At 43.2% G+C, this 12,500-nt stretch overlaps 1 protein-coding gene across 3 annotated transcripts in view; it reads left to right on the forward strand.

Annotated features, from left to right (window-relative positions):
* The window catches only part of LOC136825485 (uncharacterized), a 246,438-nt gene that overhangs the window by 38,246 nt on the left and 195,692 nt on the right, over positions 1-12,500 (forward strand). For 2 of the 3 annotated variants that reach the window (XR_010849355.1, XM_067082019.1), the window contains one exon: positions 3,731-3,888. The exons of the other annotated variant lie outside the window; for it this stretch is intronic. Coding sequence is in view for 1 of the 2 variants with exons in the window: in XM_067082019.1 (XP_066938120.1) it covers positions 3,731-3,736 (6 nt within the window). In the remaining variant the exon portion in view is untranslated. The remainder of the gene's footprint in view (positions 1-3,730; positions 3,889-12,500) is intronic. 3 annotated transcript variants of the gene reach the window in all.

A 12,500-nucleotide genomic window follows, 5' to 3' on the forward strand; every position in this document is an offset into this window, starting at 1 on the left:
GTGAATAAAATTTCTTGAGAGCAGAAGCTGTTCTGTCCTAGTTGAAGTTCACATCACAAACACGCATGCGTGCAGGGTTGCCTGATGTTTGAGCACAAAAATGGACAGTAGTCATTTGAAAATAGGACATTTAAGATCAAAAAGGACAGTCATATATATATATATATATATATATATATATATATATATATATATATATATATATATATATATATATATATATATATTGTGTTAAGAGAAGCAGGTGCAGGAAAACAAGCAGATGCCAAATTCAGTATATTTAATCCAATATTTTGTGACCCTTTGTCACATCATCAGGAACATCTGTAAAAAAGCGGACTGGAGGCGCCTCGCCGAGGCGACGCCAAGTCTGACAACCATTGCAATGACTGCAAGTTGTTAACGTTCAAAGTGGTACGTGTTTAGCAAATATGGTGACTGACGTATTGAACTGTTAATTCATAGTAGCATTAGTTGAATGGAATGATGTATTTACATTTTTGATGAATTCTATAATCATTGTAATTAATATTTGTGATAACATGAAACTGACAAGACCTGGGAATAGAGATATAAGAGGAAGTGAAAAAGTGACCAAAAAGGACAGCTTTTGATTGTCCTTTTTTTCTTCAAAAATAAAGGACAGGCAGGTTTCAAATAGGACAGACTGTCCATAAAAGGACTGACCTGGCAACCCTGCGTGGGTGCATTCGCTCTCTGGCATGCATACACGTATGTTCCTCAGTTGAATTTTGATGAGTGGGTCTCTGCAATAGCTCCCATTATTCTCTTCTCTCATCAGAATGCATCATTGGAGAGATCCTCTGACCTCATCCTGTTTCTTAAGCTTTGTTACAAAAAGGGTATATATATAATATATATATATATATATATATATATATATATATATATATATATATATATATATATATATATATATATATATATATATATATATATATATATATATATATATATATATATATATATATATATATATATATATATATATATATATATATATATATATATATATATATATATATATATATATATAGAAATATATATATAGAAATATATATGTATATATATATATATATATATATATATATATATATATATATATATATATATATATATATATATATATATATATATATATATATATATATATATGTATTCAATCAGTAAGCTACAAATGTCCTTTAATATCCAATTTGCTCTACCTTGGAAATAAAATATTTTCATATATGTTACCGAAGGGGAAATTTTTAGTTGATAATAAGTTCGTCGTCCCATGGGGTCGAACCAACGCAGGACAAGAACTCAGGACTACAGTGGACGCATTAACCCACACGGCCAGCAAGTGAGGTATAAGTGGATATTGGCTCCCAACTACAAATCCCCGTCGAACTCAGGTGTTTGTATTTGGAGACCATATCCACCCATCTCTGCCATGTTGACCGTGTAGTGCGTTTGTCGCACGCAGCCATATTATGACTTTTTATCACATGACCGTGATTCATATACAATCAGTAAGCTACAAACGTCCTTTAATATCCAATTCGCTCTGCCTCGGAAATAATATATTTTCATATATGTTACTGAAGGGGAATTTTTTAGTTGATAATAAGTTTGCCGTCCTGTGGGCTCGAACCAGCGAAGGACAAGAACACAGGACTACAGTGGACGCATTAACCCACACGGCCAGCAAGTGAGGTATAAGTGGATATCGGCTCCCAACTACAAATCCCCGTCGAACTCAGGTGTTTGTATTTGGAGACGATATCCACCCACCTCTGCTATGTTGACCATGTAGTGCATTTGTCGCACGCAGCCATATTATGACTTTTTATCACATCACCGTGATTCATATACAATCAGTAAGCTACAAACGTCCTTTAATATCCAATTCGCTCTACCTCGGAAATAATATATTTTCATATATGTTACCGAAGGGGAATTTTTTAGTTGATAATAAGTTCGTCATCCTGTGGGCTCGAACCAGCGAAAGACAAGAACTCAGGACTACAGTGGACGCATTAACCCACATGGCCAGCAAGTGAGGTATAAGTGGATATCAGCTCCCAACTACAAATCCCCGTTGAACTCAGGTGTTTGTATTTGGAGACGATATCCACCCACCTCTGCCATGTTGACTGTGTAGTGCGTTTGTCGCATGCAGCCATATTATGACTTTTTATCACATCACCGTGATTCATATACAATCAGTAAGCTACAAACGTCCTTTAATATCCAATTCGCTCTACCTCGGAAATAAAAGTCATATATATATGTATGTGTAAACTGTTTTATAATAAGGAAACAATAATTGAAGAACATATGAAAACTGAAAAGGTTAATTTTTGGAATTGTTGGCACCACTGAGACTAGAATTAGGACATTTAGATAAGACATTGTTTTATGAGCGCACCTATTTGAGTTGTACAGGGTGATTCGCTATAGTATAAAAAACAACAACATTACTCTTATGCAAAGTGGTCACCATTATCGTGCAGATGGGTCTGGTCCTCGTAGGACTTTGCGAGATTAGTGAAGTGGTCCTTTAAATCACTCAAGATTCATTTTCCTGCTCAAGGAACCGACTTGAGTGAACCTTCATCGGTCGTATCCTGCTCATCCCCCAACCACCTCCTGCCCTTTAAAAAGAAAATCCTCACAGACTAATGTATATAACTGTTGTTAATGTGACACACGAGGAGCACAGTCAAGGATTACCTAATAGTATTAACTTTGTTTGTGATTTTTCCCTGGGTTCTCGGGGGTAGGGCCGTCAGTGCACCTCGTGCGATCTAACAATTGATTCATAGTGCAACTGCATGGTTTTCCTGCTGTTAAAGCTTTCAAACCTTTTGCCCTCAATTTCCGTTTCACCACTGAATGACCTCATAGGTCCCAGTGCTTGGCCTTTGGCCTAAATTCTATATTCAATTCAGTTCAACCTCCTCAAAGTTGCCACCTCACTGAGCCTGTGCTGGGTATTCAGACAATGAAACCTGCTGACTCTTGGCCAAAAGTTACCTCTGAATATCACGAAGGAAGTTTTTTTCATGTGACAACTTTATTTTCATTCGATTTTTTGTACATACTTTGTTAGTTAATGCAGGTGTTCGATATTTTGGTGTTCATTCATCATATTTGTTTGAGTAGTTAGTTGGGATAATGATTTAATTTCCAAGAAATTTATTTGATGTTATGTATGTAATAGGACGTGGGAGGGAGGGTATTAAGGGTAAATAAATGATCATTCGAAGCTCAGCATTTATGTGACAAAACATCACTAGAAACCATAAGACGATGATACATAAAAATGCCTGAGACTGTATTATTCGCTGTATCTTTTTCGGAAGGTATTTAGGTTTAAATTTCTACGGGTTCATTCGATTTTCTGTGGACTCAGATTTTTGACAGTGTTACCCGAAATCCAGGGTGTTCCTTGTTTTGAAGTCATTTGGCTATGATTAATTATTTTTTCAATTTATATCCCATTTCACTCTATTTTCTGTATGCTTTGATGGTCAATAAAGGAGCTCAAAATCTTGAGTCTGATGGCACTGTAAGTAGCTAATTATGATATACTGTATTTTGATTTCTCAAGTTTGTATTCTAACATGAAATACTTATCCAACGTTATTCAATATGGTTAAAAGTTACTTTGCTCTCATGTTACCTGGAATGCAGTGGCATTTCTGTTTTTATTTTTTTTCAGTGTTGATTATGCCGTTGTCCAGGGAGCAGGTCCATCTACCATTGTTTTCAACTGACCATATAAAGCTTGTAGGTCGCTAACGAATAGCAAAGGCAAGGGACAGGTCACTGGCAGAACTTAAATGCTTGTGATCAGCTCCTTCTCTACCGCTTTTAAAGGTTGGTTTCATATTTAGTTTAGTCCCTTTAACTTCCATTACTTAATGTTAATTTCAGCAAAATAGTTTCAAATTCAATTTTAATTTTTAAACCTCTTTATTTGTAAACCGTAAAACTTCAGTTACTAGGTGGGTGACTTACTCATTTTATTTCGCCTAATGTCAGTAGTACAACCTTGTACAAGGTACCCTGAAATGGTGCTGGTTCTGCCTGCAGACTTAGTAACTAAATAAACCCTATGGGTATATCATACCTCATTTCAGTATACATATGACTTACTATCTGGAAAAGAATACTGTGGGGTATCTTACATCACTGGCACCGTAGGGGTGGGGGTGGGAAAGGGGTGATGTAAAAATAACCGAAAACGACACAAATTAGTGTCTAATCCATAGTTTTTGAGGTTGTTGAGATGAATAGTGACACTCCCGATGCCCTTTAAGTCCAAGTTCAGCCCCAATAGGAGAAGGGGTGAAAAATAAAATGTAAAAAATGACAGATGTTAGTGTCTAATCCATAGTTTTCAAGGCCACTGAGATGAATAGTGACAGTCCTGATGCCCGTAAGTCCAAGCTCAACCACGATAGGAATGGGGGGGAGAGAAAGGGTGAAATATAAAATGTCAAAAATGCTGGACAGTGTAACTGAAGCAAAGATCTTAACAGTAGAGAGAGAGAGAGAGAGAGAGAGAGAGAGAGAGAGAGAGTAGAGGGGTGTTGTTAGGGAGGAGAGAGGGAGGAAAAAAAAAGTATACCTTAGTTTAACCAGACCACTGAGCTGATTGACAGCTCTTCTAGGGCTGGCCCAAAGTTTATCAGTTGTCATTCAGAGTTCTCCCTGGTTGGTCAGCTAGTTTAGTATATTTTGCAACTTCCTAAGTTGTATTTTTCATTTCAAGCCCAGTTTGATGGTTAAAACGGCCCACACGTACAGATAACATGGAATAATGCGAGAAGAATATTGGTAGTATTCCCAACAGTGAATGTTTGTCCACTGATTGGTACTTTATTCGTCAGTATCCTTTTTTTTGTATATGTATATTTTTGCACGTGAATCCATTCTCCACATCGTATCCAGACCATTTAAACTTCTGCACAAGAATCACTTTAACTTTTATATCCTTCTGACGTTTACCTTCTGTTAGAGGCAGAAGGAAACCAGTGGGACACTCCAGTGCTTTATTACACGTCCAATCAGTACAGAGGCGTGACTGCAAGTAAGGTGCAGACGCGCGGGAAACATTGGCGCCAATTCCGCTCTCCTCCTGACAACATACATCACACACAATCAACCATCCTACATCCTCCCCCCTAAGATTATGGCATGGCAGAATGGCAAAATATTAAATGAAAATAATAAGTAAACATGTATTAAATGCATATACTCGTATATAGACAAAGAAAGCTGTAAAAGGAAGATCCCATAGGACAAAAGCAATGGTTAACACTGAGTGTCACAACATACAAGGACATGCTTGGCAACAATATATAGTACATGCATAAAATATGTTTGCACAATAGAATTTCTATCCAGTTCAGCTTACTGAAAACAAAAGATAAAATGAGCATAAGGGACAACAAAATGTAACTGTACAAGGTGACACAAGCACAAGCATGGGTTAACGCTCGATATCACCCATGACATACTCGCCCATCCATGAGGGTTGCACTGTGCGCCTTTTTGGACGAGGTGGAGCAGGTTCCAGGCTTGGGGGAATGGCTGAGGACGTTGGGGGTTGCCGTTTTAACACTTTCAGGTGCTTCCTGTTTCTAAGTGACACCCGACCGCTTCCATCCAGCCTAATGAGATACTGTCGGTGGCCCTTAGACTCACTACCAACCCAGATCGGTCCCAGGTTTTGGTTACAGGATCCTGCACTCTTACCCTGCAGCCTACAACCAGGGGTAGAAGCTCCCTGGTACCAGTATATGGTGGGGTCTCCTCTTGGGACTCTGCCATTCGTAGCTCCCTCCGCTGAATTATCTCATCCCAGTGTCTCTCCACCTTGTAATGCTGTCTGGGTGTTGGCACTCCATCTCTGAGCTGCCTGCCGATAGCAAGCTGTGCTGGGGACTTGTCAAACCCCTTAGGGGTGTATTGAGGTACTGAAGAATTGCCAGGGATGCCTTGTTGCAATCGAGGCTGCCTCCTTTGCCTATGTTAGACCTGATGATCCTCTTGGCAGTCTTGACTGCTGCTTGGCCCTTCCATTAGACTGGGGGTAATGGGCTGACGACAGGCGTACTGTAACCCCCATTTTCTGAAGAATGATGTGGTCTCTTCACTAATGAGGTTTGTGCCCCCCATCTGTCGAGATTAGCTCTGGTGCTCCCCATCTTGTGAAGTATGTCCTCAAGACTGATATAATTCTTGATGACGTTGTGCCATGTGGGAAGTGTGCCACTTCCAGCCACCCGGTGAGCCTGTCTGCATAGGCCATGTACATATGGCCCTCCAACTGTAAGCATGTCCACCACTGTCGACTGGAATGGGTATTCTGGGGGTGGTGTGAGTACTAATGGTTCAGCAGGTTGTGATGGAGCATGTACATCACAAGAGGCACATCCATCCCTGTGGCTCTGCAGGTCGCCTTCCATCCCTGGCCAGTAAACCGATTGTCTAGCCCTGCGGAGCATGGAGTCTACCCCCTGATGTCCTGCATGAAGGCCTGTAATGACTTGACGGCGAAGTTCTTCTGGGATGAGCAGACGTGGGCATCCTTGTTCGTAAGTGTAGACTATCAGGTCTTCTACCATAGATAACCTGTCCCTAACTGAGTAAAACTGACGTAGGCAGGCCACCTCCTGTGCCTTCTGTGGGCGCCAGTCATTTACTGCAACTTTAGCTGCCAGCAGCTGGTACACAGGGTCTTTAGAGGCTGCTTCTTTGACCCTCTCCTCATCCAGTATGAGGCATTCTTGCTCAAGGGCGGTGGCGAAGCAGCGACAAGGGCAGCAGTCATATCCTCTTCAAGTTCAGAATCCTTGTCATCTGGTTCGCAACGGAGAGCAGGGAAGCGTGATAAGAAGTCAGCAGCGCAATTCCTCTTTCCGGGCAAGTATCTTACTTGGAACCTGTATTGTAGGGTCTTCTCCTTGAGACGGAAGAGTCTTGGGTTTAGTATATCCTTCAGCTCTCTATCACCCAGGAGCTTGACCAGCGGGCGGTGATCAGTCACGATCAGTAAGTTGGGGCAGCCCAACAGGAGTAGCCTGGCCTTCTTGAGACACCATGTGACAGCTAAGGCTTCTCCCTCAACAGCAGCATACCCAGCTTCAGCCTGCGACAAATGGCGGCTCCACATAAGGCAATACGCCACCCACCCTTGCAGCAAAATGGGGCATCAGCCGAGGCACAAGCACAGTACTGCTGCAGGATGACAAACCCAATCCCATCCCTGCTCCAATCTGTTAGGGCCGCTGTAGGTCGGGATTTGTCATAGTATACCAGCCCATCCTTGGCCAGCTTGCATATGGCCTCCTGTGCTTGGCAGAATCTCTCTTGTAGGTTGCTATCCCAGTACACATTCTTGCTTGTAGACTTCTTCAGGAGGTCTCTAAAGGGTTCCATCAGCGGGGCAGTGGCGAGGAAGGGTGCCAACTGGTTGACAAAGCCATACCATGACCTGATGTCAGTGACAGAGGGGTTGTCTGGCATAGGGAATCTCCGTATGGCAGCTAGACTCTCCTCTGTGGGCCTGTAGGAATCCCATCCCAGCTGGAATCCGACGAAGTTCACTTCTCTTCGGCAGAAACTGAATTTCTCTGGCTTGAGGGTTATGCCCTTTTTAGCACACGTGTCCAAGAAATTATAGGTGTGCCAGAAGGCCTCCTCGACGCTGTTGTCATACAGAAGAGTATTGTCCACACATTTGTGTTTTTGGGGGATGTCCTTGATGGCGTCACCAAACCTCTTGGTGTAGGCATCTGAAGCTGAACAGTGTCCCATGGGTGTTCTTCTGTACCGGTAACGCCCCCAGGGTGTGATAAAGGTTGTGAGTCTGTGGCTCTCTTCATCTAACTCCACCTGGTGGAAGCCCCAATGCGCATCTGCCACTGTCTTGAAGGAATGTAAAGGCACCCCAGAGATCATGTCGAAAGGAGCAGGGGTGTGATGCGTCTCTCTCCTGCAGGAGGCATTAAGGCGTTGAAAGTCCACAGTGCGGCGGGGCTGACCTGACTTCTTGGCAACAATGACCATCCTCGCACACCATTCTGTTGCTTCACCAGTGGGTACCTCCTCAATGATGCCCTTCTTGATGTCCTGGTCCAACTGCTTCTTCACTTCTGACTCCCAATGCTTTGGCACTGATGCTGGGGTGTGGCATGCATAGGGGTTGCCCCGGCAGTAGGTGAATATGGTGCGGCTTGCCCTCCATGACTGGGAGGGCTCCCTCTGTATTGAAAGTTGATGATGAAAAATGGCGCAAGAGCCACTGCTCCAACTTTAGGACGTTCTCCTCCACTGGTGGAAAGGGCATGGATGAGGGCTTGGGCAGGGATGGCCCAATGGGTGTGGGGACCTCATGCTCCAGTGCGAGGCTCGCTGACACTGGTAGGTGGTGGTGGGAAAGGACTGGGGCACGAGGCCAAGGTCCTTACAAGCAGCCAATGAAAGGAAGCAAGACCTTGCAGACTTGATAAAATACACTTCTTGGACGGTTGTCCTGGTACCGTACTGAATGCGAAGAAGAGGGCAGTCCCCATACACTCCAATCGAACATTGGCAACATCACGTAGGCCCCTGCGGTTTTGTGAAAGGGCAGGTCTTTCAATGAGGGTCGACAGCAAAGTGGGGCCTGCAACACACACTTGGGCCCCCGTGTCTACCACAGCCCCTACAGGCTTGTGACCCTTAGGCCTAGGCCCATGCACTGATGAGGACACTATCACTTGTATAGTAGGCTGCACACTGGGTTGTACCCCAGCGGTGACCACTCCCAGTGTCACTGACGAAGCAGGGGCATCACTCATCATCATCTTCTTGCTCCTACAGAACCGTTTCAAGCGACCAATTTTTTGACAGCCATGACAAACACTATTTCTCGCCGGGCACAAGACCTTCCTTGGGTCATGCTGCACTCCACTGTTCCCACACATACGAGCATTGATGGAAACTGAGGACCTCTCACCACTCTTCACCGCTGCACACTCAGGGGGGCTGGGGTCTGTCTCCACATCGGCTGCACGTGGCTCTTGATGCCATGTGTCATGCTGGGGCATGGAAGCATCTTTGCGGGCTGCCTCATATGTCGCACACACTGCCCTTAAGGCATCTACACTACAAATGGAATCACACTAATTGACTCAATATCTCATCCCTTAGACTTACATATACACAAAAATTCGGACTCAGCCCAATGCCACACGGCCTGGTTGTGAGAGCACTAAATATTCACTAATTGACTCCTCACGTCCTTACATATACACAAAAAACTCAGCCCAATGCACGGCCTGGTTCGAAGCACGCAGAACCATGGCCCCAATAGCATCCAAAGCCCCTTCTGGAGACAAATTAGCCCACTGTGCATCACTATACCTGGCATCCAGTGTACGTTGCAACTCTGGGGTGCAGTGAAGCCTAATGTGTTGAACTGCATCCGTTGGTTGAAGCTTATATAGCCTAAGCCACTGTGTCATGGACCGTTTCCAAGTCCTGAAGGAGGCCGACGACATTTCCAAAGCACACTTCTCTGGTAGTGGTGGGGCTGGGGCCCTGGGACTGCTCTGTAGACACAAGCCACTCGCCATTGTAGCAAAGCGGTCATTAAGGGCTTGCAACGCATCTCGCCCTTCGGCAACCACATGCTGAAGAGCTGGTGATCTTGGCGCCACTCCAACGGGAGTACTTTGGGCACCCCTGGAGGATCGTCGTGCCCTCCTTGTCGTGAAAGACGGTCTCCTGGTGTAGACATCCTTATCCTTTTACAACATCCTACTCACTGCGCCATGTTAGAGGCAGAAGGAAACCAGTGGGACACTCCAGTGCTTTATTACACGTCCAATCAGTACAGAGGCATGACTGCAAGTAAGGTGCAGACGCGCGGGAAACATTGGCGCCAATTCCGCTCTCCTCCTGACAACATACATCACACACAATCAACCATCCTACACCTTCTGTTTATTTAATCAGCGTTGTACAACCACATATTAGCTAAGATTTAGTTTAAGTCACAGTGAATTGTCTAGTTCCAAGTTCTCAAGTTTCACACGATTCAAATATTTTGGTCCTTTGGCCCTGATAGGTTAAAAGTGGTCCATTGTTCCTTGTAAATTTTGTTTCTTGTAAATTACATTTAGACTGTTGATCCATGTTGGTGGTGCTTGTTGTTTTAGAATAAGCCAGCCTTTTGCTGGCTCGGGCTCTTGCTGTAGGGCAGTCCATATTACATGTTGGTTAAACTTAGTGTGGGTTCGCTATTTCTTCTAGGTTTAATTGGTGTGCTGATCCACATAGTTTAACTTTGATCCGCTAGGCCACACCAGTTTCAGTGAGTTCTCTGGTCCTTAAAGGCTAAATTTGGTCAGTTGGTCCGTGGAGGTACATCTGGTACGAGTCCTTGCAGGTTTAATTCTGTTTACGTTTAAAGTCATGCACCTATATTTGCTGCTCGACTAGTGTCCTATTTTTTCCTTTAGGAAAATGGGATTAAACTGAAATTCTGTGTCATTACTCTGGCACAGATAAGACCCTTATATCTTGGAATTTTAATGCTTTTAATAGGAGGCTTATTAATGCTTTCAGTTTTATAGCTATATATTACATTTGCCTCAAGGGTTGTGCTAGGATTTCATAAATTTATCTTGGTACGTTTTACATGTAACAAAACATTGTTAAAGATAAAAAATTAAATCAGTTGATCACATAATTGGTTACAGAATATTTAGGGTCTTTTCTTGTGAATTGCAGACTGTCGTGTTACAGTATTTGAATGATTTTCATGTTTTTTCCTGTCATTATTTAAGTGATCTCCCCTCCTTGCCCCAGTGCCCATGTATTGTCTGATTAAGTGTGAGTGTCTTCGATTTTATTGTAGTACGAGGTATGTTCAATAAGTAATGAGAAAATGTCAGGCGAGACACTAAGTATGATTTGATCAAAATACTACTTCATGGTGAAGTACACATACATATATTCTATAAAATGACAAACTGGCAACTTTCTATATTTGTAGGTCCGAGTGCAGTGGTGAACGTGGTGGAACCAATCTGATCCGGTTTGCTGATCTGTGAACACTTGTCAAAATGCAGCGAAACATGGAGCAACGTTATGCCATCAAATTTTGTGTTAAACTTAAGAAAACCAAACAAGAAGCTTATGGAATGTTAAAGGAGGCCTATGGGGATGAACAGATGAGCCAAGCAAGTTTCTATCGGTGGTTTAACAGATTTGCTGACGGAAATGAACAGGTTGAGGATGAACCCAGATCTGGAACACCGAAAAGTGTACACAAGGAGGAAAACATTGAGGAATTGCAAAGGTTAGTGATGCCAGACCGTCGAGTATCTGTGAGGATGCTATCAGAAGCTGCTGGTATTAGTATTGGCACAGTGGAGACAGTTCTGACCGAAGAGGAGTGGAGGAGTGGTCAGTGGTGGTTCCACCAGGACAATGCCCCATGCCACAAGTCAATGCTGGTGACCACCTGGATGGCCGACAGGGGAATGAAAGTGGTGCAACACCCACCCTACAGCCCTGACCTAGCCCCTTGCGACTTCTTCCTGTTCCCACGCATGAAAGACAGCCTCAGGGGAACCAGATTCCAGTCAAAAGATTAGCTGAAAGAGGCATCGGAAAGTTACCTGAAGGGACTACAGAAAAAGGACTTTGAGGAGGTCTTCCAGAATTGGGAGAGACACATGCAGAAGTATGTAGCTGTGAGAGGCAATTATTTTGAAGTAGACAAAGTTGTGTAAGCTTATGAAAATAAATAGTGTCTCTCCTGGCATTTTCTCATTACTTATTGAACATACCTCGTATATTGTGTGGTTTTGGCTAGTTCATCTTGATGTGTTGAGTCGGCTTGTATTGTTTGATGAAAGATTCTTTGGTGGACTGTTTGGAACTTTTGAGAATCTGGTAGTTTTTTTACCAGTGTTGAGAGTGCGGGTTAGTTAAGGGCTTATACTTGTGGCCTCTAAATCACTCAGTGTCTCTGTGTATCTGTTGGATCAACTTTGTTCAATTAAGTAGCTCTGTATGATAATTGGTTGTAGGTGGAGGTCAAGTATGGTAGGGATGATGCCCGAAACTGCTTAGTTTGCTGATGGGATGTGGTGGTTGAATTGTTTACTAAAATATGAGGTGTTCCTCTGGTGCTTCATGTGTGTGTGGTCCCATAGGGGGTTAGTGCCATCAGTGAACCTCGTGAGCTGCACTGTAGGCCCCAAGCTGCAACCTCTGTCATTTCTTTTCCTGTACCTCTGTTCTCATATTCTTCCATATTATTTTCCACCCTCTCTTAATAATTGTTTCATAGTGCAACTGCAAGGTTTTCCTCCTGTTATACCTTTAAAACCCTCTTACTGTCAATTTTCCTTCCAGCAATGAATGACCTCTTAGGTCTCAGAGCTTGGCCTAAGGCCTAATTCTGTATTCTGTTCTTATGTGGG

The sequence above is a fragment of the Macrobrachium rosenbergii genome, chromosome 37 (assembly GCF_040412425.1).
Source record: "Macrobrachium rosenbergii isolate ZJJX-2024 chromosome 37, ASM4041242v1, whole genome shotgun sequence".
NCBI lineage: Eukaryota > Metazoa > Arthropoda > Malacostraca > Decapoda > Palaemonidae > Macrobrachium > Macrobrachium rosenbergii.